The sequence below is a fragment of the Diplodia seriata genome (assembly GCF_021436955.1).
Source record: "Diplodia seriata strain FDS-637 chromosome Unknown scaffold_10, whole genome shotgun sequence".
Classification (NCBI taxonomy): domain Eukaryota; kingdom Fungi; phylum Ascomycota; class Dothideomycetes; order Botryosphaeriales; family Botryosphaeriaceae; genus Diplodia; species Diplodia seriata.
In genome coordinates, this window is record NW_027117317.1 from 1,689,583 (window position 1) to 1,716,374 (window position 26,792).

The following is a 26,792-nucleotide window of genomic DNA, read 5'->3' on the forward strand; positions in this document are numbered from 1 at the left end:
GTACGTACGTCAACGATGGCTGGTGGCGGTGGCAGCGGCTACACTACCAAAGCGACGGCAGCGACCGGCATGAAGATGGTGCGAGCCAGGGTTGCGGCTCAACAGGTTTGGACATTGGCAGTGATAGTGGCGGCGAAGAAGGTAAGATTGCGGCACAGCAGTGTGTCTGTGTGTGTGTGTGTGTCGACTCAGGGTACGTACGTACGTCGGCGGCTGCAGAAAGGACATCAAGCCTTCGCCTGATGATTACTGGCGACAACGAGCCCCGCTCCCCGTGCGCGGCTATGCAGGCACGAGCCGTTGGGGAAAAAGAAAAAAGCCACAGGCCGGGGGGGAGGGCCCATGCTGCAGTCATCATTCAAATCAAACCAAAAAAAAAAAAAAAAAAAAAACGTGGGGTTGCCGGATGCCGAGTGGTGGTTCGGTTCGCGTACAACGTCACGTCAGCGTCGCCACATATGACGGACGGGCGAAAAAGGAACCGATCGATGGAAGGGAATAATCGGGAGCTGGCTGCGGGTATTGTGGCGGAGATGATGGGAAGCTGCATCACATGGGTCTTGTTGATGAAGCGTGCATACGCGAGAAGCGAGGTCATGGGTGTGCCCGTCTGATTCGCCGTCGAACCACTGCAGGGTCGCGTTCGAGTCAGTGTCCGTTCGTCACTACCACAGCGCCGGGAGCTTGAAGAATCGACTATTGTGTAGGTAGTACCGTACGTACTCGGCTCTTTTCTGGCTGGACACTTTTGCTCAAGACTGAATAACAGTTTAAGCAAAAACTCAACTCTAACATTCATCCTCCACACTTACCGAAACCCATCCATCAGACAATCCCCCCCCCCCCCCCCCCCCCCCCCCCCTGTAGATAGTTCACATCCCACACACACACAGCACGCAACCAAACCAATCCACCACGCCGATGCCAGCAAAAACCCCCTGAGATATTCATACATGATATTGAACACTGAAAAACATCATATCCCTTGTCATCATCACATCACCATCGTCACAACGTGCATCTAGACAGGCAACGCCGCTATAAAAACCCCATCCATCTTTTCTCCTTCCCCTCCTTCCTCTCCACCACCACCCCCTCCACCAAAAAAACCAAGAACCCAAAACCCTCCCGTCCGTCATCAACTCGGCGGCCCCCCCACACTCTCCCTCTCCCTCTCCCCCTCCCCAGCCCCACTAGTCCCATTCGTACTCCCCTGACTCCTCGCCCCACCACCCGCGCTCTCCACCAAACTCGCCAACACCCTAACATGCTCGCCCGCCACGCCCCACGTCAGCGCCATGCGCGACAGCAACCGACAGCCTTCCCTCAACACCCGCTCCGGCGCCTGCGGCGCGAGCAGGTTGCCGACGCCCGAGACGTGCGCCTTCATGCGGGCGGGATCGCCGTTGCGGACGAAGAGCTGGACCATCTCGTCGTCGTTGGGGCGGTCGAGGCGGATGAAGGTGGGGTGCTGATTCCCCTGGTGGTCGAAGGCGTCGTAGGCGTAGTGGTCGTCGCTCATGAAGGATCCGGCAGCGCCGGCGTCGAGGTCGCTGGACGTCGTAAACACGGTGCCGGGGGACGGCGAGTCGGAGCCGCTGCGGGAATCGGTGCGGGCGAAGGCGTGCGCGAGGGGGGTGTGGCTGGCGTAGGCCCACAGGACGAGCGTCGCGATGAAGACGGCGCCGGGTTCGTAGAAGGCGGCTTTGGAGAAGCGCCGGACGTGCCAGAAGACGGCGCCGGCGTGGATCATGGCGAGCCGCGCCTTGTGCTGGTCCTTCGTCACCCACAGCGCGATCTTGGCTTCGAGCTTGGTGAGCTGCGGGAGGGATTGGCGGTTGCTGTAGGGGTCGGAGGCGGTGCTGTTGTTGTTGTTGTTGTTGTGCGATGATGGCGAGGACGATGCGGTGATGGATTTTGCGAGAGACACGATTTCCGAGAGCGGCGTCAGCAGGATGACGCGCGACAGGTGCAGGTGGCAGATGGTGTTGTGCTCCGACCCGCTGTGCTGGGCGACGGTGGCGTTGGCGGCCCAGTGCAGCACGTCGAGCGAGTCGCACGCCGCGTTGCGCCATTTGGAGTACAGCGCGTTTTCCGGCATGTACGCGCTGTTGCGGTCCGCCGTGCTGCTGCTGGGCAGCCGCTCCTGCAGGTACTCGGGCGCCGTGCGGTAGTAGCAGTCCGTCCCCGCGTCGTCGGCCGCGGCGGGCACCCAGGAGGCCAGCGAGCGCCGTTGGTACCGCGCTACTGTCCACATCTCGTGGTAGATGCCGTGCAGCAGGAGCACGCGGCTGAATTCGCCGACGTCGGCTTTCACTTCTTTGCGTACGAAGAGCGTGTGCACGGCTTCGGCTATCGGGGGGTTTCCTGTGGTAGAGTAATGCGTCAGCGGCCGAGCCCCGGAGAAGATGGTGGCTTCTGTGGATGCAGTACGCTCGGTGTTGCGCCGCAGCTGGGCCCAGCTCTCTTCGTTCGGGGCTGCCCACAGGGGCTCGTTGCAGGGCAGCGCGGCGTGCAGGTCGTCGAGCGCGAGGAAGGGCTTTTGGTCCATCTGGTACGCCAGTGTGCAGTCGAGCATCTGGTAGAAGCCCCGGTCGTCAGCTGAACAGGATTATTCCAGAGAGAGAAAAACGGACGCACCCATATTGAATAGCCCAGTCGCAGACGCGCCTCAGCCCGCACCCATTCCGACCACGACTGCGGCGGCGTCTCGGACCGCGGGAGCAGCTTCCACGTGCGCACCGCTTCGACGAGCCGGCTGAAGTCGTTCAGTGCGCTGTCGGCGAACCGGCTGGAGCCGCTGTACAGCAGGTTTATCGAGTTTAGCAGAAGGGCCTGCAGCACGCCGAGCGGCATCTGGCGCGGCGGGTGATGTTCGACCTATATGCAGCCGTTTCCGTTAGTTTGAACAATCCCCATCGGCGATGCCCCAGGACACACGTCCAAAACGCACCGACATGACAACCACCCGCCGCAGAAACTCGGTCATCGGCCGTATAAACCCCAGCAACTCCTCCGAATCCGAATAGCGGCACCCAATCGCCGCCGCCGCCAGCCCCAGCACCCACTCGTCCTCATTCAGCTTCAGCGTCGGCAGATGCAGGATCGGCAGGATGGGGTGGAAATGCTCATAGTACAGCTGCAGGAAATAATTCAGGTGCGCGGGGCCCGGCACCGCCAGCGTCTTGAACGGCACGAACGTGGTCCCCAGGCCGTGACACACCTGCCTGAAGGCGTCGGCGATGCGGTCGTAGGCCTTGAGGTCCATGGCAGGGCCGGTGACGGGCACGGGCGGCAGGCTGTCGATGGGCACGCAGATCTCGGGGAACTGGTACACGCCCGACGAGTCGCGGAACAGCGACGAGCGCGAGGCCGGCTGCTCGGCCGAGTTGGACACGTTGAACGAGCGCCGCCGCTTGGTGCCGCGCACGAAGGGTATTCGCGCCCCGTCGAAGCTGGTGGCGTAGTAGCGGCCGGCGTTGTGGTTGGTGTTGGACCCGCTTTCGGCGCTCGAGTTGCTGGAGCCGCCTGTCGATCGCGCGGGGGACTGGCGGCCGTCGTTGGGCGACGGGCTGTGGGGATGGCCTGGGGCGGCAAAGTCCATGCTTCTTGCTCCTCCGCCTCCTGCTGCGGGGGTGGGGACGCGCGGGGCCCCACCGCCGTGATCCTGGAAGCCGTTCTCCATCCTGGCGTTCGGGTTCCTTAGCGGCACTCCTATACCCGAGAGCGCGGCGTAGTCGATCTCCTCGCTGAAGGCGGTAGGTAGCCAATTGATCGATTGCGTCACGTCGGGCGAAACGGGGCCCATGCCCATGTTGATCTGCTGCTGCTGCTGCTGGTGCTGTTGCTGCTGCTGGGGCGGCGGAAACGGCGGACCCATGTCGAAGGTGTCGATGTCGGGCGAGATCAGGCCGCCGTTGTCCGGGCCAACCAGCGGGGACAGCTGCTCGTAGTTGATCTCGAGCGGCGACAGGTTGGGCAGGTCGTGGTTGGACAGGGCGTAGGCGGACATGGGGTGGTGGTGGGGGAAGGTCTCGCTGCTGGACGAGTAGCACGACAGGTTGTCGTTGTCCATGGCCATGACGTGCTGCGGCGAGTTGGTGTTGGTGTTCAGCGAGAGCTCGCCGATGCTCCAGGCCGGGTCCTGGGCGGCGAAGTGGTTGCGGGCGGAGCTGCCGGGCGAGCTCTGCAGGCTGCGCCGCCGCTTCTTGGGGTACTCGCACTCCAGCGCCTTGGACAGGCAGCGCGAGCACACGTCCTCGCCCGAGCAGCGCGCGCGGGCCTGGGCGCAGTTGTGGCAGGCGCGGAAGTGGCGGCCGCGGTGCGACCTGGTCGACACGGACGAGCCGCCATTCTCGCCGTCCGACGACACGGCGGCGTGCACGTGCTCGTGGCGCTTCAGGGTGTCGCTGTGAGGTGAGCGGCTGCCGGCGCGCGGGGAGGGAGCGTTACCTTCGCGTGAAGCCCTTGCCGCACAGGTGGCAGGTGTAGGGCTTGTTGTCCCAGTGGTCGCGCTCGTGGCGCTTGAGGTGCTCGAGCCGCAGGAAGCTGCTGGCGCACTGGCTGCACTGGTGGCGCTCCGACGTGGGCGGCGACGGGATGCCCAGCGCGGGCTGCGACTGCGTGCTCTCGGTCGAGTAGCGGCGCGTGGAGAGGGGCGTGGAGGCCATGGTGGAGGCCGTGGTGGAGGCGTGGGCAGCAGCGTGGCCGGCGGCTCTCATGGCAGCTATGTATAAGAGGGGCGGGGATGACTCGTGGGAGACGCCTTCCCCGCAGGGCCAAGCTCACCAAGTGCCGGCCCCGGCTCCAGGGCGCGATCAGATATGCACCGTCCACGCGCCCTGCAAGCCGCTGATCAGGGAGCCCGCGCGTCTTCGAGAAGGCCGCCGGAACGTGGCTTTAGCCAGCGCCCACGGCTGGCTGCCACAGACGCGCAGCGCTGAGGGCGACCGGCAGCGCGCCCATCCTGGCTGCTTTCGGCGCTTCCGGTGGGATGGAGGATTTCGGCAGCCACACCCAAATATAGCTGCCATGGCCGTCCCCGCGCCTCGCACGACCTCTCCGCCCTGCAGCTCGTGATGTGCGTGCCTGGCGGCACAAGCCGGGAGCTTAGCATCGTGCCTCTATGCCTGAACAACCCGCCGATCCGTCGTATCGTCTGAAACCATGCGCTGCCCGTCGACCCGTCGCCCTGTCGATCTTCCAAAAATACGTCCAAGGTTTGCCTTTTATCCCCATCGGCCGTGCTATTGCCATGCTAGCAGTCTCCTATATCGACCGGGCGCTCGCCTGCGACGCTGACTGGCTGGCACATTGCTGCACACACCTCCTTACCGTGTGGAGAAGAGACGCGGTATTTATTGGCCCCCGGAGCCGCTCCGCACCTCGTGGTGGCTGCTCCATTATTCTGCCAATACTTCTCCTGTCCGCGTCTGTCCAGCAGTACGTAGGCTGCACACGTATAAGCTCAGGGTGGGCTGATGCCACTGCAGAATTGTCGAGTCAGACGCATAAGCCTGCGCGTACACTTGCCTCGTGGAATTCTGCATGAGAGTTAAAGGCCGATCATCTCGCGACTCTAATTGTTGTCCTTCGGAACATCCGATGGGTCTCAGCTGTCGCCAAGCTTTCGTACGTAGCCATTCCACATCGGCTGAGAACTCGTACTGGCTGGTGCCGCCGTCGGCTTCGGGACGCATCCCTAGTAGCATTTGCGCTCGTCACTCACCGCTGATTCCAAACGTCGTCTCAAAATAACATGAGTCGCAAGGTCAGTTTCCTTTCTGTAATGAAGCATGTAGCTGTCGACGGCGGAACGTTCCAAGTGATGAGAGTGTGATGAGAGGACGAAACAAAGACGGCCGAGAAAAGTGAAAAGGCTCGTGCTGCGACGCCTTCTCCACACCCTCCCCCCGGCTCCGCTCGGCTCCGCTCGGCTCCACATGCGTGTCATCGTAGTAAAGTCGTAGCCGCTGTCCTCTTCCAATCATCACTTGTGCATGTCACGTATCGGAACTTGAGATTAAAATCGGTCGGCTCTTGTTCCGCGTACTCGCTCTTTGCATGTCACTCTATTCCTAGGCTTAACCCAATGCCATTCCCTGTTCTCTAGGACAAAAATCATGTGTGGCTTTCGACCCAGAAATTTGCCAACAGCTTGACACTACCCTGCTATTTCACGCTTCGCTACCTGAGAGGATCAATAGCACCTCTATCGAGTAGAATCTGAACGATTTTCCTATTTTTACGCTCCCGAGCAGCATACAAAGCGTCTCCACCGTCAGCGTTAGGGTCAGCGCCCCTGTCGAGTAGAAGCTGAACGATATCCTCGTGCCCTCGTTCCGAAGCAACGTAAAGAGCGCTGCCAAAGTCCCCACACGGGATATTAACGTCGGCCCCTCGGTCGAGTAGCATCTGCACCATCTTCTTGTCGTCTCTATAGGAAGCACGATAAAGTGCGGTTTCCCCATAGCTATTTTGAGCGTTGACTTTTGCACCATAACCGAGGAGTATTTGAGCGACATTTGCAAATCCGTAGTCTGCAGCAATCATGAGAGCGGTCCGACATCCATCACCTTCAGCATTTACGTTGGCACCGCCCTCGTCAAGCAGTATCTTCACAATCTCTTCGTGTCCTCTCTCTAAAGCACCAAAGAGGGCGCAATCAATACTCCCTCTTTGGCTGTTAGCGCCTTTGTCAAGTAAAATCCGAACGATCTTCGTATGCCCTTTCCTTGAAGCAAATATGAGAGCCGCGCCAAGATCTTCTGTCCGGAAGTTGACATCGGTGCTCTTATCGAGTAGTATCCGAACAGTCTTCGTATGCCCTTTCGATGAAGCATATTGAAGAGCCTCGCCAAGATCTTCTTCTCGGAGGTTGAAATCGGTGCTCTTATCGAGTAATATCCGAACAATCTTCGTATGCCCTTTAAATGAAGCAGTTTGAAGAGCCTTGCCAAAACCTTCTGCCAAGAAGTTGACATCGGTACTCTTTTCGAGTAGTATCCGAACAATCTTCTCGTTGCCTCCGCTTGAAGCAGCCTCCAAGATGGTGGTCATGTATGGTCCACTCCGAGCGTTAACGATGTTGGCACCATTGCCGAGTAGTATCTGGAAGATACTTTCATGTCCGCCTGTAGATGCAGCTTCGAGAGCGCTTCCAAATCGCCTACTTCGAGCATTGATGTCGGCGCCCTTGTCGAGGAGAACCTGCACAAACTCTTCACATCCCCGATAAGAGGCAACCCGCAGAGCGGTAACCAAATAGCCTAACATGGCGTTAACGTTGGCACCTGCGTTGAGTAGCATCCAAAAGATCGACACGTTTCCCCTATTTGCAGCAGCTTCTATAGGAGCTTCTAGCATCTGTTGGTCATCGATAGGGGCGCCCTTTGCGAGCAGAGCTTGCACAATCTTCTCATGTCCCCGTTCGGAAGCAACCAGAAGAGCAGTCTCTCCCCTGGCGGTTGCGTGAACGTCGGCTCCTTTGTCAAGTAGCGCATGCACAATGTCGTCGTGGCCTTTCCGAGACGCAACTATGAGAGCAGTATGTCTCTTGGAGGTTGCATTAATGTCGGCTCCTTTCTCAAGTAGCGCATGTACAATGCCGTCGTGCCCTTCTTCGGAAGCGGCTATGAGAGGAGTGAGATTATCTTTACCAGCTGCGTTGACGTTGGCTCCCCTATCAAGCAACATCTGAACAATATTCTCGTGCCCTTTTTTGGAAGCGGCTAGGAGAGGAGTGCAATTATTGTTACCAGCTGCGTTGATGTTGGCTCCCCTATCAAGCAGCATCTGAACAACGTTCCCGTGCCCTTGTTCGGAAGCGGCCTGAAGAGGGGGAATGCGATGGAACCCCTGCTCAATGTCGATAGTTGCCCCCCCTTCGAGCAAGGTGTGAACCACTTCTCCATGCCCTTTCCAAGAAGCAGCTTGTAAAGCGGTACCGAACATAACACCTTCAGTGTCGGCATCAGCACCTTTTGCAAGTAAATCCCGTACCACAAAGCTCAAGCCCTCAAACGATACATTGTATAGCGGAGCATTGAATTTGTGTCCTGTAAAGATTGTCCGTCGATACCGTACGTCCGGAAGGTACAATGCGCAGGAATTTGTAAAGGGCGGGCCCGGATTCAGAAGAAAGTCCACAGCCATACTTCGCAAATTGTCGTCCTGCTCTCCAGCGCGAGCGTGTTTCATCCAATAACGAGCACAGTACTTGGCGAACGGGAAACGTCTTGCAATCTCCCCCGGGGGTAGCACTTGGTCCAAAGCGTCCAGATACGCTAGGCAGACTTTGGCGATGGAAGAGCGAGCATTGTCCTCACTGAATCTGTCCAGCAGAGTTCTGTCAACTCTGTCCGAAATCAGGTATTCCTTGACGGAGAAATGTGCTAGTTGAATCTCCTTTCTTGCCAATCGACGTGGGTTGCTCTGTATAGTTACAACGACCACCAGGCTGGAACAGCATTTGGAGATCTCGTCCGGAACGGGCATCCGGTTCTTTGGCTCGAAGTGCGGTTTCTTCTCAACGTCAACCGCCAACGCATCAACAGCTTCGTCGATTTCCAGTGGTCTTTCGGAAAAAGCCAAAATTTGCAAAAGTCGTTGTGCGTGATGTTTATATTCATGGGGTATGTTCTTCAGGATCCTGACGTATGTCTCGTCCAATGTCGACGGCAGAGATTGCAGTGCTTTTCTCAAGGATGGATAGTCGAGGCAGTTCTCGAGCGCGTCAAGTTGACACGAGACCCAGCGGAACCTGTCTTTTTAGTAAAGTATAAGTGAGAATGAACAGGGGGAGCTTACATTCCGTCAGCCTTCTCGACCAGAGTAGTCTCGATCTCGTCTTGAATCTCCCGTTTGGACTCCCATCTTGTTAATTGTTTGATCCATGTGTGGACATATGAGCGTATGTCATCTGTGACCAATTGCCCCTGGATGGGTATGGTGTCTTGCTTCCGAGCCCATTTCCCGATGGCTGATTCAATATCGTGCTCGGGACGACTTGTGACAAGTAGGTGAACGTTTGTCTGTTGAGAGGCCATAAGACGCTCTAACCACGAGAGTAATCCTTCATTCGATTTTTGCGTCCGGTTCGGACATTCATCAAGCGCGTCGAGAACAATCCAGACTTCTCCTGCCTGTCGAATCATGCTTTGGAGCGTTGTGCATAGAGTTTCCATGCTTGGTTGTGAGTATCCTTTTTGACAGGACTCATAAAGAGCGTCCAACTCTCTTTGGACCCCCCTTGCTTTGCAGTACAACTGGCACACAAGCGAGCGAATGGCATTCTCGAGCGATTGCTTGCTGGTATCGTTGAAATCGAAGTAGAAGTAAATGGGGTCTTTGGGCCACGACTGACTGTCGGATCGCGGATGAATGTCCTTCAGCTCACACAGCGCTTCACCATCACAAGCATACTCTCTGCTCTTAACTTTCTTCTTCGGCGCCTTTTCTTCATCATGATCTCTCACGCGTTTCTGACCTGCACTTCCATTTTCCCGTACTGAGAGTGGCTGTACTTCTTCCACCGAGAGATTGACGGTTTTCTCCAGATCTTGAATGATTGTAGAACTGAGGATGGTCTTACCACAGCCGGCCATGCCATAGAGCCACAAGAAGGAGTTTCGCTGTGACTTCCACGCCGAATACTCCGCTGATTGGAGAAACCAATTTCCGGTGCCTTGGTGACAACGCTCCCGGGCTTTATAGTAGTTGGTTGACACATCAGCCGGAGAGAGCCATCGCCGAATTTCTTGGGAGTGTAGACTCGTGTCCAGGGCTTGCACCCTTTCGCAGGTTTCCTGTTGGCCAGTTCTTATCTGCAACACTTGATCTCCGACTGATCGAATCAGTAATCAATTGACACACAATAGTGGAACACTGTAACTAACGCTCTTTAATCGTCTGTTCAATCGACAAAGCTCTTTCAACGTCTTCGCCATCCATTACTTCAAGCAATTCCTTTGCGGCGGCAGCGGCCGTTGCAGCCGCGTACCTCTGCCATCGATCATTTTTGAATTCGTCGGCATAATCGCAAATCCCCCTGATAACAAGACAGGGGAAATTGTTCATCAAGCCGGCTGCCTCCATCTCAAAACAGATGCACTTGTCCTCCAGTCGCTGCAAGATCTCGTCCCGGGAAATTCCGTCCTTCACGACCGAATCGCCCGACGCGATGACACCGTAGTAGATCTCGGGCTCGGTGGATCGCTCTGCTCGCTTGATCTCTCGGATGCGGCCGGGATCCGAACAAGATGGGCCTTGGTCGCCAGCTGGGTTGCCAGTGGTGGCAGTGTCATGACGAAGTGAGGGTGTTTCGTATAGCCGATCATGTTCTGCTCCTGGATAAAGAAAGCTGGAGTTTCCGCCCCGTTGTACTTGCGCCATCTTCGGATAACGCCGGACCATCTCCTCCAAGATCTCAGGCACACGTGAATCCTCCATCTCATGTTTCGCCTGCAATGTCGTCACGCCTTTCAGGAGAACCTCCGGGGGAGCACTCAAGCAGCCAACGCGCTCAAAGCGGCCAGCGCTCTTTCGCTTCCCAAGGTCGTATTTGACCACGCCTGGACTTGTACCATTGGGGAGGCTGACGACAACGTCGCCGAGGCGGATGTCGATGTTTTCGTCCAGTCTGGGCACTCCGGCGCCGATGCCGACCATGAGACCGAACCGGAGATGCGGAAGGGAGCTGACCATACTCATCGCGGTCGTTGCTGCGGATACTGTCCCCAGCCTCCCGGCTGCTAACGAAGCGATGACGATATTGTGCTCCTTGATGCGACCCCATGTGTAGTTGTTTGTGTCTCTTGAGTGCTTCTTGAAGCCCTCCGGCTTCTCGTGTTTCTCGTCAAGTACACCTTGTGCTGCAGCCTGCTCGATGTGAAGAGCAACAATCCAGCCGACTGTGTACTGCTGAGGGCTTGAGAGTCGCGTTAGAGACGACATGACAAGCAACGGGGCTGGTCCCTGGATAATGGAGTAGAGAAAAGCCTTGTCAGGTGATTTGCGTGACCAAGGTTTCTGTGTTGCGAAGAAGAACAAGGCCAGTGACGAAGAAAGACAGGGCCTACCATATGTAATCACATCGCTTACTGACGTGGCATGCACGAGGCTGACTCCGAGGCGCAGCTGAAAAATTTGAGGCACCCTTGCTCCAACTCCACTTCACAGCCACAATTCCGGCTAAGATCATCCCACATGCCCCAACGGTCAAGTTGCTAATATGGTTACTCTGTCAATCAAGCTACATATCATTGGTGGTGGGAGACTGAAATGAATGCAGCTCTGATAAAACATTCTTGGACAATTGTTACAGCTGGAAGTATTGATGCATGATCTCCGCGCAGACAATGTCCCTCTACAATCATCTGGAGAGTTGCTCAAGTTCTCAACCTACAGCGTCGGATGGCCTGCAGCAAAGCTCTTCTCCGGTGCGCCCGCTTCGACATGAGCAACCTCATCGCTCAGCCCAACCTTTTCCACATGTGCCCTCACACCCGGCCTCTTCGTCGATATAGCATTTGGGTCTCTGATAACTATCAAAGAAGGATCGGTACGGTAATACTCATCCAGATCCTCGAGACTGCGGTTCGCTGCACGAATGCGTTAGCACTTCTCCACCAAGACGACGAACACTATCAAGCTCGCATACCTGTTTCAGGATAAAAGAGGTAGATGGTCGGCAAGAAGACGGCGTTGAACACGGTCCACACGATCCAGAAGCGCCACCCGAGGCTCTCGATGCCGATGGGCGTGATCTCGACGATGACGAAGTTGGTGATCCTGCATCCCACCCACCGCAATCAGCCGCGTCGATGCGAATATCCGGACACTTGCTCAACAACATACCAATTCGTCGCCGTCGCCACCGCCACGCCCTTCGTGCGCATGGGGTAGCTGCTAATCTCAGCCGGAAAAAGCCCTTCCCGCTCCCATCAGCCCGCCGTCTGCGTCGTGGCGTTGTTAGGAGGGAGTCGACTTACACGGAACGCCCAGCATGCCGATGCCAAACGCGATATAGTAGAGGAAAAAGAACGCAATCGACGCCGACGCGAACGCGTGCCCATCCGCACTCGACTCCGCGAACCGCAGCAACACCGTGATAACAAGAAACGCCACCCCCTGCCCCCCCGTCGACAGCATCATCAGCGTCCGCCTCCCCCACCTTTCCACCAACGGCACCGCGACGCACGAGAACACCAGATACGACGTCGCGTTGCACGCCGTCAGCAGGCGCGACGTGGCATTCGACACGCCCACGTACGAGATCAGCACCGTCGGCAGGTAGTAGCTCATGATGTTGATGCCTTCGAACTGCTGCATGAACTGCGTCCCCGCGCCGAGCAGCAGGCGGCGCACGGTTTTCGTCGACCCTGTGTTGCGGCCCCGCAAAAGGTCGCGCCACCGCACGGCGTGCGAGATCTCGTAGCGCACGCTGTACGAGATCGTGTGCAGCTGCTCGACGACGTACGGGTCGGCAGCGGGCTTGGCTTCGAGGGCGGCGATGATGGATTGCGCTTCGTGCAGGCGGCCTTGGCCGACGAGCCAGCTTGTGGAGGAGAAGGGGATGTCAGTGTTGTTGCGGTGGCAGCGGGATGTGGGTGATGGCAGGGGTAGCTTTTTACCGTGGGGACTCGGGCAGCCAGGGGACGGTGGCCCAGAGGATGAAGATGAAGAAGAACTGGAAGGCGAGCGGGAAGCGCCAGGCGACGGAGCCGCCGCGGAAGGAGAGGCCGTAGTTGATCCAGTTGACGAGGGCGAAGCCCGCGATGTTCATCACCATCTCCAGGATCACGAGGTTGCCGCGCCATTTCGCTTGCGACGTTTCCGTTTGCCAGATCGGAGCTGTGGCCGTGTTGATGCCGTTTCCGAAGCTGCGATGATGAGTTCGGCGTCTGCGTACGAAGCGGTACGCTGGATGACTCACCCGAGTACGGTCCGTCCGACGAACATTTGCGCCAGGCTGTAGGAACTCGTCTGGATGAGGGCGCCGACGGCCATGACGGTCGTGCCGAGAAGCACTGACTTCTTTCTGCCGAGACGCTCACCGACGGTGAAGGCGATTATGGCGCCGAAGAAGCATCCGACATCGTAGATGGCAGTGACTGTGGAAAGAACCTTGGTCCTGCCGGGTCTGACCAGGTCATGGAGCTCCAAAAAGTCCTGGGTGACTACAACGCCGCCTGGATAGAAGGTAAGACTACTTCCGAGTGCTGCGAGACGGGATGCATACTGAAAACACCTTGATCGTAGCCGAATAGGGTCATGTCTGTTGCACACGCTACCTGTAGAACGATGAGCAGCTGTTCCGGGCGGTTGTTTCTTGAGCGGCCGTACCGTAATCCAGAATGTGAGCCATCCTCCAGTCATGCCGAAGAACGGCTTTTTCGTAGAAGCGTTTGCGAGTGTCATGGTAAAATGAAGCGCCGTCGACAGTTCTTTGTCGGCACCATGGCAAGATGAGCTCGGCATATAAATATCATGTTGCAAATGTCAGAGCCGGGTGAATAGTGCGGGGAAAGTCTGGGGAAGAGATGAAGATAGGCAAAAGGTGGGCAGATCAGTCCACGCATGTTGTACTGAAAGGAGTAATTCGGGCGACCCTGTCATTCGGGAGTTTTCGGCGGCGGCCGTAAGCTGACGGCTTCCCTGCTCTCAACGTGCTCTTGGCGTGCAGCAGATCTCGAACGCGTCGGAACATGGGGGCGGGGTGCGGGGTGCGGGGTATCGAGACCGGCGCGGGAAGCCACAGCGGCTTAGTTGCGGGAAAACCCGTAGGATCTGGGAGAGATCCGTGGATCGGCCTATGAGCATCAGTCTCCAGACTCCCTGATATTCAGCTCCCAGGGTGCCAAAGCTTAAACACCGTATCCGGTTTAGATACATCTGCACATGAAAAAGGGAGGCCAGCCATGCAGCGGCCGATATAAGAACCTTCCATCAGACCTCCGCAACAGTCAGCCTGCTGCAGAAAAGACAACCAAGCCACCCACCCATACCAACCACAACAACAACCAACCCCCACCATCCAACATGCCCCAAAACTTCACCCTCATCGCCGTCAAGCCCGGCTCGCCCATCGACCACAGCCCCATCGCCGCCACCCAGTCCTGCCTCTGGCTCAAATCGCCACACGAGCAACCCGCCACCTTCCAGCTCCGCAACGACGAAATCTACCTCTACGCCGACCCGCCCAGCCAGAAGCTGTACACGGACCGCTCGGGCATGGGCCAGGGCGTGCTGCAGTACACGCACGACGCCGCGCAGGCCGCCACGCTGAACCCCAATCGCATCGAGCAGAATGGCTGGGCGGTCCATGGCGACAAGTTGCAGCTGCGGGGCACGGGTTTCCTCGCCACGCCGGGCGGAGAGGAAGGGGCGTGGCGCGTGTGGATGGATACCGGGAATAAGAATCCTGCGGGCCAGCAGGGCGGGGTGGAGTTTGAGGTTAAGGTCGTGCCTGTGTCGCATCCGGTTGGGAAGCATTATTCGAATCTGTGAGGGCGGGGAGTCGAGGCTGTGTGGTGGAGTCGAGGTCGCTGGCTTGGTGATGGATGACGGAATCAATTAGTTTAGCAGAAAGTCCATATGGTTTTTATTCTGCTTGTCTGTTGGTTGATGTGCAGTTGAAGCGCAAAAGCATGGGGAAATGGGGGTGGTAGCTGACATTGTGGCACTCGGTAAGCTGGTGGGGCTGGACTATCGTAGAGTATGTAGTGTGCGCATCGTCAACACGGCACACCCTTTGACAGTAGATTGTGCAAGAACTTTTGAAAGTATTGAAAAATCTATAATCTCTGGAAACCTCTATGGGAGTGTGTAGCCTCCATCGATAATGATATCGGCGCCGGTCATGTAGCAGCAAGCGTCACTTGCAAGGAAAACGTAGGCCTGTTGAAGTCAAGTCAGACATTGGTGGGGGGCAACGTTTCGGTGATTTACGTACGCTCTTCAGCTCAGCCGGGTGGCAGATGCGGCGCCCCGGAATCATCGACAGCCACTGGTTCATGAGTTCGGGTGGTTGTTTCGTGAGCACTACCGAACAGTCAGCATGAGCACACCACCTCATGCCAAACCCAGGCGACTTACTCTCGGTGAGGATGAAGCCGGGCGAGATACAATTGACTCTTGCAAACTCCGTCCACTCGACGGCCAAGCTCTTGGCCAGGTGCACCGCGGCCGCTTTGGACGAATTGTACGCCGCCTGCGTCTGCGGGATGTTGACCAAGGTCGCGCTGACCGACGCGGTAATGATCAAGTTCCCCTTCCCCTGGGCCTTGAAGATCTTGCCGGCAGCCTGGGCGGTCCACATGACGCCATCCAGATTGACGCTGTTGTTCCGGCGCCACGTCTCCTCGGTGTACTCCAGGCTGGGGACGTTGGCGCACACGCCGGCGTTGGCGACCATGACGTCCAGCCGGCCGTTGCCGAACCCGGCGGCGATCTTGTTCACGGTGGCGGCGATGGCATCGCGGCTGGCGACGTCGGACTGGAAGGCCTGCACGCGCACTCCGGTCGCCTGCGCGATCTGGGCGGCCGTGTCCGGGGCGTCGGTGCTGGACGTGTAGATGAGGGCGACGTCGGCCCCGGCTTCGGCCAGCCCGCGCACGATCTCGACCCCGATGCCTCTGGCTCCGCCCGTGACGGCGGCGATTTTGCCCTTGAGCGAGAACTGCGAGAGCACTGGCGCATTGACGTCGGGGGGCTGGTAGAGAGGCATGTTCAATCGTGTTTCGCTGTCCCTTAGGGTTACCACGCTGGCCTTCATATACACAGTAAATAGCCCATGGTGGGGCTGCCCCGCGTTTGGCTGGTCATGGAAAGTTTGGCGGCCCGTCGATGGCATGGCCAGACAAGGCCCGGTCAAAAGACGTACCCGAAGGCAAGAGAGCCGAGCACCAGGAACATGGATGATTGCCCCTAAGGCCCGATGCGGAAATTCTCGCGATGGAATGCTGCCAACGTCACTCGGCCCGAACCGGCAGCTTTGGCGAGCGGGGTTCCAAGCACAGGTCGTCCCACCCTCAGCGACGACTCCTTTTGTCAAGTTTCGCGAACTGAACATGCCCCGGGCAGCTGTTGATAAGCCCAATCGCCGACGTGGGCCGACTGCTCGGCACCAAGGCCATGCGAGGTCCCGCAAAGGATGGTAAGCCCATGACGTATCCGGCTCGCTCTCTGCCGCTGACGAACAAGTCTCGTGAAGCGCCGAGTGCCGCAAGCGCAAGATCAAGTGCGACGAAACACATCCTCAATGTGGCCAGTGTAGACGGGCTGAGCGTGCCTGTCCCATCCTTGACAGTCTCTTCCGGCCCCATGCTTTAACCTTCTCAGTCCAGTCTATTGAGACTTCCGGCGTTGCTCAGCAAGCAGAAAGTGAAACAACTGACAGTCCTGCTGCTTTGAACCCCGCATCCAACGAGCCAAGCCCCCACGAGCCGTTGCCGATCCCTCTCGAGCATCCACCAACAGGAGCAACACCCGAATCTTACCCGGCGACTGCAACGAGCATCCAGAACCTCAGTCCCGAGCTAAATCCCAACTGTCAATTTGCAAACACCGTCCACACGCCTGTATTGCCCGAGTGTGAGCTTCCCCGGCAGGTTTCCGTCACAATATCTCGGAACTAAAGTATCCGCAGCCGTTCCTCCTGCCCAAGCCCACATCGCCGCCCCCGCTCCTCCTCCAAACAACGCTGGCGCCAGCCAAGATGATGAAGATGCAGACGAGACGGCCTTCTTCCTCCGCCAGTTCTCCGAAGGCGTCGGCAAAGCGTCAGACACACCCCCTCAGTCCGCCCGCCACACGCTAACAACACGCAGGATGGATCTCGTGACATGCGACAGCTATTTCAGCCGTCAAGCCGTGCATCTGGCGGTCCACTGTCCGCTGATCAAGTATTCCGCGTGCGCCGCAGCAGCGAAGCAGACAGGCCAAACGGCCGCCCGCGAGCCGCCGCGCACCCGTCTCACCGCCGGCCAGATCCGCGTCGCGGACGCCATCAGCGAAACGAAGCTGGACTACCTGTGGTACGGGGCCAAGTACTACGAGAAGGCGATCCAGGCACTCGCCAGGGAAATCTCGCAAGAAAGCCTCAGCAGTAGTCCCTCGGCCGGTCTCACTACTTCCCCGTCCGCCATCTACGGCGCCGTGGTCGCCGATGCCGGCCGCGAGATGCAGCAGCCCGCTTTCCCGCTGGTCGCCGCCTGCATACTGTGCCAGTACGAAGAGCTCAGCGCGACGATGCGGGCCTGGTCGGGGCACCTCGACGGCATCTGCAAGCTGCTCCAGATAGACGGAAAGCGGGATGTCGTCGAGGGAGGAGTCCGCAGCAGGCCGTCGCAGCCGCGGCCGTACCAGTCGCCGGCGCACCAGTCGGTGTTCTGGTGGTTCGTCCTGAGCGACTTCAAGGAGTCCCGTAAGCCCCTCCCGCCGCCCGCGTCACGCTCCACGCTCACACCCGTGCCACCACAGTCATCTCCCAGCGCCGCACGCGGATAGACACGGAGGACATGCCACTATGGCGCAGCATGGGGCTGCGGCAGCAGCACGCCGACGACCAATCCGCCCTCCGCACCCTCCTCCACCTCTCCTGCAAAGCCGTCAACCACGCCCACGCCACCGCCACCGACCGGCTCGACCGCGCCTCGCACACGCAAATCACCCGCGCCCTCGCCTCCTGGCACGCATCCCGCCCTCCCGTTTTCCACCCCGCCTCCGCCCTCCCCCGCGCCGCCGCAACCTCCGCCCTCTTCGCGACAGAGACGTGGTACCCCAGCCCGACCGCTGCCTTCGCCATGGCGCTGTACCACACGGCGCAAAGCGTCGTCTTGATGGGCGGACCGTGCTGGAGCGGCGGCGGGGTTGGCGGGCTCCACACCAACCTCGACCTAATCACCGCATACCACGCACTCCAACGGCGGCGGCGGCGCCACGCGCGGGCCGTGTTCGCGGCGGTGCTCGGCACGGCGGAGGGCGAATGGCGGGTGCGGATGCACTTGCTGCTGCCGCTGTTCGTCGCGGCGCAGTGCTTGACGGATGGAGCGGAGAGGGAGGAGGCGGTTGGGCTGATGCGGGGGGTGGAGCGGGAGTTGGGGGTTGCGGTAGGGGAAAGGGTGGAAGAGTTGGTGGAGGGGTGGTGGAGGGATGGGGACGGGGAAGGCGGAGGCGGGGGTGAGGGGGAGGGGGATGGGGACGGCGGCGTTTGCTGTTGAGGGAACACGGGGGAAAAAACGTGGCGTTTCTTGGTGCCGCTGTGGGTGACGAAAGAAATTTTGCCCCGCACGGATCGGCCTTGTAGAATGGTTCTGTATCCCTTCGTGTACCCACGCTCACCGCCTCCGGAGTTTTGGGTTTGTCGCGGCAGATTCGCGCAAGTTGATTGGCGAGGTCACACGCTCCTATGTGAGAGGAGAAACAGTCTTGATTTGTATCGCTTGCTAAGTGTTTTTGACGATCCACTCGTCCTCTGCGAGCTCCGCGGCAGAGCTGCGCTTTTCTGGCTCCCACTGCAGCATCTTCCGCATGAAGCGGAGGAATATCTCTCTGTCTTCCCCGTCCTCAATAGTCGTCTCCCTCTCCTCGAGCGGCGTCGTTTCCGGAGGGGTGATGCCCGCGGAGAATTCGCCTGGAGGAATGCGTGGTAAGTGGAAATGAATCTGTAAAAGCAAGGGAAAGAGGGAGGAAGAGAGGCCCGGCGTTGGTTGGGTGAAGAGGGAAAATGCGCCAACTCACCGGCGTCGGAGAAGAACTTGCTCTTGAAGTTCGCCCGGGCGAGAAGGCTCAGCGGCGGGGGTCCGAGGAGGGCTATCATCTCGGCAAGATGGGCGCGGCTGCGGTACGTCTCGTGTTCGGGATCGTGGCCGGTGAACAGGTGACCTCCCTCGAAGGCGTCCCAGATCTGCCAGTGTGGGTCGGAAGGAGTCAGCCATATCCCGGCGACAATAAAAGCAGTCGATACTCGACACTCACCATGCACCCGACGTTCCAAATATCAACGCTGTACGTCCATGGAATGTCCAGAATGACTTCAGGCGACCGGTAGACGTCGGGCTGGATGTCTTCGAGGTGCTCGACCCCATCGTCGAGCGGCACGGCCGAGCCGAGATCACACAGGACGGGCGCGCCGAATTTCTTGGGCATATCGAGCTCGCGGGATAGGTAGATGGTTGTCTCGTCGAGTTCCTTCCTTGGGCAAGGCTCCTTGAGCTCCCTCTCTTCGAACGCTTTGAGCACAGCGTCATCTACGCCGAGCAGGATGTTGGCCTCTTTGATGTCGGTATGGGCGACGTGGCACTCGTTGTGCAGGAAGTCCAGGGCGTGGAAGAGGCGTTTGAGGACGAAGGCAATGACCGGGGCCGGCAGTCTCCGCACGGGATTACGATGCCTAATGTCAAGTATGCTCTCCCAGAGCGGCGGGTGCACAAGACAGCGATGCTGGCCTTTGGGTCCGGTGACATCAAACGAGTCGAGCAGCGAGCGGACGGCATGGCGGCCCGGGTGGCGCTTGGAGGCGCTCTCGATGCGCTTGAAAACATTGAGCTCGTCGTCCAGATAACTCCCCATGGCCTCGGAATGGATGAAGAGCTTGAGGGCGACGTGTTGACGGCCGCTGGAAGACATGTTACGACATTGTCTTGGTGGGGGTGAGTGCGGCTCACCTTAGATCGCGTGCTAGCCACACAGTCGAGGTGACTCCATATCCCAACTTGCCCACAATCTGGTAGCGGTCTCGGAGGACTTCGCCTATCCGGACAGGATAGTATCGGGTCGCGACATAGTCCGGGATGGTTTCCTCCTCGACCTTCCTGTCTGCGGGAATCTGAGTGAAGCCTTTGTTGGGAAATGCAAGCGGTTTCCACGGGCCGCTGAAAAGTGTTCTCCACGCACGGCTGAGGCGCGACGCAGCCATGATGAATGCGGATGGCGTAATGATGAAGAAGATGTTGTAAGCTCAGAGAGGCCAGGCAGCCGTGAGCGAAGCGCCGACGGTCCGAAGCGGAAGGCGACGTGGCGGCGCGCCTGCCGTAGCAATATACTGGTAGCGAGGACAACCACCAGCAGCGAAGATCAACAGGAACTCGATTGAAACGATCCTATCCAGAGCCGCGAATGATAACCTTGATAGCGCCGTTCCGCGGATCGGACGCCACGTCGAAGGCCTTCGCCGCGTCCTCCAAGGCAAACTCATGGGTAATCAACCTCTTGATATCGACAGCGCCGCTCTCGAGAACCCGGATCGCCCGCGGCCACATGTTGACGTAGCGCTGCTGGAACTGCAAGTCGATCTCGCGCTCGCTCAACCTCATAAACGGAAACTCCATCCTGTCCTTGCCCACGCCCACCACGAACACCTTGCCCCCGAACTTGACGCTCTGCACCGCCGCGCACACCGACTCCTGCACCCCCGTACACTCCAACGCAATCGCCGGCTCCAACCCCCCTCCCCCCATCGCCCGCACCACCGCCGCCGCAACATCTCCCGCGCCCTGCCCCTCCCCCACCTCCACCGTCCGCACCCCGTCGACCAGCGACGCGGCGAACCCCAACCTCCCCCCATCCACATCCGTCACCACCACCGGCCACGCCCCCGCCGCCCGACAACACATCGCCACCACGATCCCAATCGGCCCCGCCCCGCACACCACCACCGCATCCCCCATCCCCACCCCCGCCCTGCGCACCGCCGTCAACGCCACGCTCAGCGGCTCCAGCAACGCCCCCTCGTCGAACGACAGCGCGTCGGGGAGCTTGTGGCACCACTGCGCCGGATGGTCGACGTAGCGCCGCAGCAATCCGTGCGACGGCGGGGTGGAGCGGAATACGAGGGCTGTGCATCCGTTGTAGCGCCCCGTCAGGCACGGCTCGCAATGCCCGCAGATTATGTGCGGCTCGATGGCGACGCGGTCGCCCGGCTGCAGGGTGGTGACGGATGGGTGCGTGCGGATGACGACGCCGGCGGATTCGTGGCCGAGGATGTGCGGGGAGGTGATGCGCCACGGCCCGATGCCGCCGTGGCGGCGGAAGTGCGTGTCGGAGCTGAGGGGTGGTGGTGAGCGGTGGTGGGAGGATGGGGGTGGTAGTGGGGGTTGGTGTGCTCACCCGCATATGCCGCTGCTTTTGATGGCGATGGTGACGTCGCCGGGTTGGAGGCTGGCGCCGCTTTTGACGTCTTCGAGCGATGGGGCGGCGTCGGCGATGTAGAGGTTGTGCGATGGGTCGGTGTAGACGCCGATGTTTGGCTGGGATGGGGTTTCGGTTGTCATTGTGATGAGGTTGCTTGAAGGTGTCGGCTTGGCTTTTCAGACTGCGAGCTGCGAGGCTTTGGACTATATGTAGGGCGATGGAGAAGGATCGAGACGTTTTGGGCAATTTTGGCGGATTACTGGGGCTCGGCTTCATGCTCTACCGAATGCGGGGTAAGGTGGAACGAAAAGTGGGTTGCTAATAAGATAGATCGACAGTTTCCTTGCAGTACTGAGCTGAGATTGGCGATGTCCATTGGAGAAGTCTTACGATAGTGTTGGGTGTACCTTACATAGCCAGCTCGACGGAATTTTTCTTTACTGTTGCGGTCAAGGTTCGTCTTGTAGGTATACCTCTTCCACGCACTACATGAACTCATTGTAAGCGCCCAGCAACCAGTCGCTGCCGCGTCCGTTAACGACCAGCAATGTCCCGCAGCCAGAAATCTTCGACACGTGGACGCTGCGACAGGTTGAAGAGTTTATCTCCGTCGGCTCGGGGGCGTTGGGCATCACGTTCAGCCACACCTTTCCGCAGGGCCACGCGATCTTACAGTTCAGAAATGGCGGTTTGCGGGTTAGTCCGGCCAACCTGTACCTGGTTTTGTGCCTTGCTGCGCCGTTGCTGGCGACGCTGTTGGTGTTGAGTCTTTTTAGTGTTTGGGTGCACTGTAATGAGGAGGTGCCGTGTTTGAGTACGGCGAATGTCACACAGATCATTGTCAGCTCCAGGACGGTGCATCTGCCAGACTTTGGCAAGGATGACATCGAAACCAAGGAGAGAATCAGGGCGACGAAGATGAGCTGTAGGCGGTTGGTGGAAGGTCCGGCGGAGTTCGGAATGTATGCTGCGCACTAGGGGAGTGATTTGTTTACACTCATGTGTAAACATTTGCCTTGTCTCTCCTTCTATCCTGCAAAGGCCCCGGACAACGACACTTATGGATATTAAGATTTGAGGAAAAGATGTCGCTCGTGCCGCAGCTAATCATCCCGCATTTCACTCACACAATGTCCGAGTCGGTACCTTCGTGGGAGTGCAACGGCGTAAGGCCATGGAAGTGGTCAACCAACCGGACTCGGAGATGCGACACACCCCGGATTTTGACCAGAGGATCCGGAACTTCAGTGAAGCTCAGTGTTGCAACCGCTTCGCCTTGTTGGATGCGGGGCGACGGACCCGACCGAGATTCGAATGTCGTCCTCGACCATGTAGGCCTTTCCGACCAGCTCTTCGACGTCCTCGGCGGACATGTCATGGCTACCGTGGACGATGAGCCGGATAGATGGCTCTTGAATAAGCCAACTGTCGAAGGCAACGCGGGGTATGGTACCATAACGCCTGCGCCGCGCGGTCTGTGCGAGCCGCGCGCGAAAAGGAATGGAGTCTCGGAGTATCTGAGAGATCCCTGTCATACTTCCCATATCATTCTAGCCCCTAGTTTCCTCGTAGTGGCCGTGATACGAAGCGACGATCATACAGTGGTTTTCCGACCATAGGCACGTATTTGTCTTTTCATAGAACGTAGCGATGCTTAGATAACAGAGGGGATTTCGTTAATATCAAGCAGGGAGAGCTCGCCGGACGAGGGCGCAGGCCAACGGTAGATTGTCTGGTGTTTGGACACTGTGTAGGTCACAGTAAGCGTGAAAAGCATGCAGGCAGTAAGATGGCGCAATACTGAATGGCGAGTGTCATATGTTTGATTTACGGTGGTTGCGCATGCGCTCTGGATTTGATTAAATTGTTGAAGCAAGCGGACGAAGTATTTGACAAAAGATTATCAAGGCTTCCCTATTAAACAAGTAACACCTTTTGAGCGGTAAGAATAGGAAATTGAAAAACAAAAAGAGACAATCGAAGTCCCTCCAGCCATAGTCCGGCGTTATTGGAAGGCTTGGCTCAATGATCGCAAAACATAACGGGAATGCTGAGACTCTAAAGATAGGGCGAGCCAGCAGAGATCAAAGAGGTACGACCTAACCAAGTCGGACCTCCCCCCAAATAGGGTTTGCAGCGTGGAATGCATCGATGTGGACTCTCCCAATGCCGACTCTATATGCAACACCCTCCCTCATTTCCACAAGTAGGGTGTGGTAGAGAGGATAGAACTTGTCCCGAAAACGCCTGTGGTCCAAACGATTCCCAAAATTGTACGGTTCCATGCGCTTGTCGATGGCGTTTGGCTGAGAAATGTTCTTGAAGTACTCGGGATCCCAGTCCAACGGAGCAATGTTTCTCAGGTTGATTCCTAGCTGTCTTTCGCATTCTTTCGTGTCAACTTCGCTGCATCTTGCTAGTGCTACCAGGCGTAGATCGGCTTGGTCGGCGGGTAAGCAGTCTAAAGTAATTGACCCTGCTAGATACTGACTTGAATCGAGAACCTGTCTCTGGTTGGTCTTCCCGAGCTCTCCGTGATCGTCTAACTGAAGTCCATGTATGATGGTAGAGGTGGAGATGTCGACAGTGAATGCCAAAAAATAGAGACAATCTGAATCATCCACGAACGATGGTTTGTGATGCCCATCACGGGGTTCCAGCGCAACCGGATTGCGGAAGAAGACGTCTGGCCTTGAGTGATGGGTGTAAGCGTGAGACTCCCAATCCGGTAGGAATATGTGCTTCCACCCTTTTTCTTTCCACTCTCTGCATCTGTAATCTTGAAGCGTGAAACCAGAGCGCTCGTTGATGGATGACAAAGGAGCACGAAGCCAGAAGACAGCCGAAATTGGTGGTCTATCTCCCATTCCGCGATACAGTACTTTCCCCTTCCACCCAGCCCAGGTCCAGGTAGGCAGTCGGTCAGGGCTTCGTCTCCTCGCCTCTCTTGAAAAAGCGCATGGGTCTGCAAATTTAAAGAAGCCAATGTCGCTTGCCCATAGAAGAGCCTCCTCGATATCGATATCTGGAAGATTGAATAAAGATCTCGCGTCTGTGCTCTTGTATACAGCCTTGAAGATAGCTTGAAACGCTGGTATAACATCCATGTCATACGTAAGAGAGCGATCTGTGAATTGTTCCGCCGCATAGTGATAGAGATCCAAAATTGGTATCTTAGCAGCTTCTGAACGACGGATTTGCATGTGTCCATCAGCTGGAAGTGTCCAGTCGTTCGTTCGTGGACTGTGTGGATGTCTCTCCTCAACATAAACTGTGTGATTACAGACGAATATAAGTTGTTGATCGGTGACCAGGAGCAGCCGTTTCGACAGAAGCATTTCTTGATAGGTCCATCCTCGTTTGAGCCAGGCGCATCCGAGAAATCTTTGGTTACGGGGCTCTTCAAGTGGGCATGCTCCTATACATAGCCGCATGCCCTGTATGGCTGCAATCCTTTGAAAGTCGATCCTTGGGGAGCTCATGCCTACTAGTCCACTACGCGCGTCGTTTCCGTTGGCATCGACGATGGTAATGGCTGAGGAGCCATATATGGTGCCCATTCTGCTGATGAAATGATCTTTATCCGCTTCATCATCCTGGAGAATGCAAAGTGAGTCCACCCACAGGTAATTGAGTCCGATGAGGGCCGCTAAGTCCATTGCATCTGCGATTGTCTGAGGTAAAAAGCCTTTGCTCGGGTGAAGCATCCCCTTGGTCTCAAACTCCTGCCGTGTTCTCGTGGAGTACATTCTCTGGGTAATCACCCCCCACACATAGCTGAGGGCAGCATAACGAACGGGCGCACGGGGACGCACTATGCACCTCTGCTTCAAGTCGATCAAAGCCAAGTTGGAGACCATCACTTCATTCCCACCATCACAATGCTTGTGCTCGCAGTCCTCTAGCCACTGTCGGGCTATGCTTTGTTCCGCTATGTAGGGACGGATCTGCCTTCCTCGCATTGGCTGCGTGTCGAGGAGCTGAATATCGAAGCTCTGGTATCCCCCAAAGATAGACAGATATTTCACCACGGTTTCAGGGTGATTGTAGTCGAATATGCGATCTTTTGAGAAGGATTTACTCTCAATCAGGACGTGCCCGGACTCATAGTCTAGTGTGTCTGAAGAGAACCTCGATGCTAAAAGCACGCAAAATGGACAATTCGCTTGCTTCAGAACTTGCCTCACCGTTCCAATAGCGATTGCCCTTTTTCCATAGGATCTCGGTCTAGAAAGGTTGTTTTCGAAAAGCCAACGGAAGTTGATGTGACGGCAGACGTCGCAGAGGTAGTCTGGGTCTGATGGCGACCGTGGTGGTGGGTCTTCAACCCACCAGGGCTCTGGAGGAGATCCGGGGTTGATCACATGCCAGCCGCGGCTGTCATTCCAGACATGTCCCGCATAATATTTTTTCCAGTATGAACCATGGTAGTCGTCTTCGATAGACAGGGTCTCGAGTGGTGGTGGGTCTTTAGTGTCATCGTGATAGGCTTGTGGAGATCTTTCCACACCTCCATCCAAGTGCGTGGAGTCGGCTGGTCCATCATCCATGTGGAGAGAATCGCCCAAGCTCTTGTCCGTGTGATGTGATCCCTCCGTATCCGCGCCTATTTCTAGGCGCTCGATCTCGTTTCCGAGCTGTAGGTCGTTTCTCGCTCGAGAGGTGGAAGGGGACGCCATAGCTATTGGGTGTGATCCTGGAGGATAATCGACAAGATCGAAGAACTTTTCAGATGAAGGTTAAACGTCACCGGAGAACTCCAAGTGAGATGCGAAGTTCAGCCTCGTGCGGGGTCGGCGGAGGTTCTTATGCTCAGCCTACGAGCTATGTAAGCACAATTGCTTCTCGGGGCGGGGTATTGGCTTGAAGTTACACAGCTTGGCGTGGCCAATCAAGCTCACCACGTTGCGTGAGGCTGCACGCGCACGTCAACTCTGTGCCCTAATAATCACCTCTTGGGTTTTCTCGACGAGGTTGAAGCCAGTCGTAGAGACAAATGCAGTCCTCTCTCATCAGTTGCGGCTTACCGTAGCCTTGCCGGCTGCGGTGGGCTTGAGTTGCAAACTGTGGGCCAGTGCTTCATCCCCCTGGATCTGTTGTAGACCAAGCAAGTATTTGGGCTCTGCGAAACTTTCAGCCTTCTCAATACAGTCGTTACTGAATTCGTTTGTGCGACCCGGATCGCAACAAGTGCTCTGCTTGCACTGTATGCACGTAGCTCCTCATAGTCTTGGAACCCGATGATAGATGGCTTCTTGCCTCCAGACACGCTCGGGCTGAGCAATCTCGAATCCTGGGGAGTTATCCTGAAAAGGCGAAGGTTGGGTGATCGGTGGTATTGAGGATCGATCTGCAATCCAATGTGAAAAAATGTTAAAGTGTTTGTAGAACTGAATACACCATGTCTGGTAGATATTTATACAGAACAACAAGAAGGCTCGATCACGTCATATACGAGTGACTTGAACAGTGTCTTCCAGCCCTCCCGTTTTCGGATTGCCCCTGGAGAAGGTTGTCACCGATGACGATGCCAGCAAGTGTCTCCATCGCTGTAGTTAATTAAACGTCCGTGATCCCTCCTGCGTACGAGCATTTTGGGGGCCGCTTTACATTTCCGCGCGAGCCTCCAATACGTTTAGCCTCGCTTACGTACCGAGCAG

General features: G+C 57.4%; 9 protein-coding genes across 9 annotated transcripts; 2 read left to right on the forward strand and 7 right to left on the reverse strand.

Moving 5' to 3' along the window:
• Positions 1 to 1,138: 1,138 nt before the first annotated feature.
• On the reverse strand, positions 1,139 to 2,644 carry SLS55_009708 (uncharacterized protein; the record flags this gene model as incomplete). Its single annotated transcript, XM_066781103.1, has 2 exons — positions 1,139 to 2,601; positions 2,641 to 2,644. The coding sequence occupies 2 exons, from the start codon at positions 2,642 to 2,644 to the stop codon at positions 1,139 to 1,141; spliced, it is 1,467 nt and encodes a 488-aa protein (XP_066629049.1).
• Positions 2,645 to 2,899: 255 nt separating this feature from the next.
• SLS55_009709 (uncharacterized protein) lies at positions 2,900 to 4,670 on the reverse strand (the record flags this gene model as incomplete). The annotated part of the gene is made up of 2 exons (XM_066781104.1): positions 2,900 to 4,409; positions 4,453 to 4,670. The coding sequence occupies 2 exons, from the start codon at positions 4,668 to 4,670 to the stop codon at positions 2,900 to 2,902; spliced, it is 1,728 nt and encodes a 575-aa protein (XP_066629050.1).
• Positions 4,671 to 6,186: 1,516 nt separating this feature from the next.
• Positions 6,187 to 7,127, reverse strand: SLS55_009710 (uncharacterized protein; the record flags this gene model as incomplete). The annotated part of the gene is given in 2 exon segments (XM_066781105.1): positions 6,187 to 7,110; positions 7,122 to 7,127. The coding sequence occupies 2 exon segments, from the start codon at positions 7,125 to 7,127 to the stop codon at positions 6,187 to 6,189; spliced, it is 930 nt and encodes a 309-aa protein (XP_066629051.1).
• A 2,764-nt stretch (positions 7,128 to 9,891) lies between these two features.
• On the reverse strand, positions 9,892 to 10,953 carry SLS55_009711 (uncharacterized protein; the record flags this gene model as incomplete). Its single annotated transcript, XM_066781106.1, has 1 exon — positions 9,892 to 10,953. One exon carries the CDS (start codon positions 10,951 to 10,953, stop codon positions 9,892 to 9,894), a length of 1,062 nt encoding a protein of 353 aa, XP_066629052.1.
• Positions 10,954 to 12,628: 1,675 nt separating this feature from the next.
• Positions 12,629 to 13,008, reverse strand: SLS55_009712 (uncharacterized protein; the record flags this gene model as incomplete). The annotated part of the gene is made up of 2 exons (XM_066781107.1): positions 12,629 to 12,970; positions 13,003 to 13,008. 2 exons carry the CDS (start codon positions 13,006 to 13,008, stop codon positions 12,629 to 12,631), a joined length of 348 nt encoding a protein of 115 aa, XP_066629053.1.
• Positions 13,009 to 14,040: 1,032 nt separating this feature from the next.
• SLS55_009713 (uncharacterized protein) lies at positions 14,041 to 14,508 on the forward strand (the record flags this gene model as incomplete). The annotated part of the gene is made up of 1 exon (XM_066781108.1): positions 14,041 to 14,508. One exon carries the CDS (start codon positions 14,041 to 14,043, stop codon positions 14,506 to 14,508), a length of 468 nt encoding a protein of 155 aa, XP_066629054.1.
• Positions 14,509 to 14,814: 306 nt separating this feature from the next.
• Positions 14,815 to 15,727, reverse strand: SLS55_009714 (uncharacterized protein; the record flags this gene model as incomplete). Its single annotated transcript, XM_066781109.1, has 3 exons — positions 14,815 to 14,898; positions 14,954 to 15,042; positions 15,097 to 15,727. The coding sequence occupies 3 exons, from the start codon at positions 15,725 to 15,727 to the stop codon at positions 14,815 to 14,817; spliced, it is 804 nt and encodes a 267-aa protein (XP_066629055.1).
• A 1,103-nt stretch (positions 15,728 to 16,830) lies between these two features.
• On the forward strand, positions 16,831 to 17,841 carry SLS55_009715 (uncharacterized protein; the record flags this gene model as incomplete). The annotated part of the gene is made up of 2 exons (XM_066781110.1): positions 16,831 to 17,425; positions 17,831 to 17,841. 2 exons carry the CDS (start codon positions 16,831 to 16,833, stop codon positions 17,839 to 17,841), a joined length of 606 nt encoding a protein of 201 aa, XP_066629056.1.
• Positions 17,842 to 18,930: 1,089 nt separating this feature from the next.
• On the reverse strand, positions 18,931 to 19,639 carry SLS55_009716 (uncharacterized protein; the record flags this gene model as incomplete). The annotated part of the gene is given in 2 exon segments (XM_066781111.1): positions 18,931 to 19,618; positions 19,635 to 19,639. 2 exon segments carry the CDS (start codon positions 19,637 to 19,639, stop codon positions 18,931 to 18,933), a joined length of 693 nt encoding a protein of 230 aa, XP_066629057.1.
• Between the last annotated feature and the right edge of the window lie 7,153 nt (positions 19,640 to 26,792).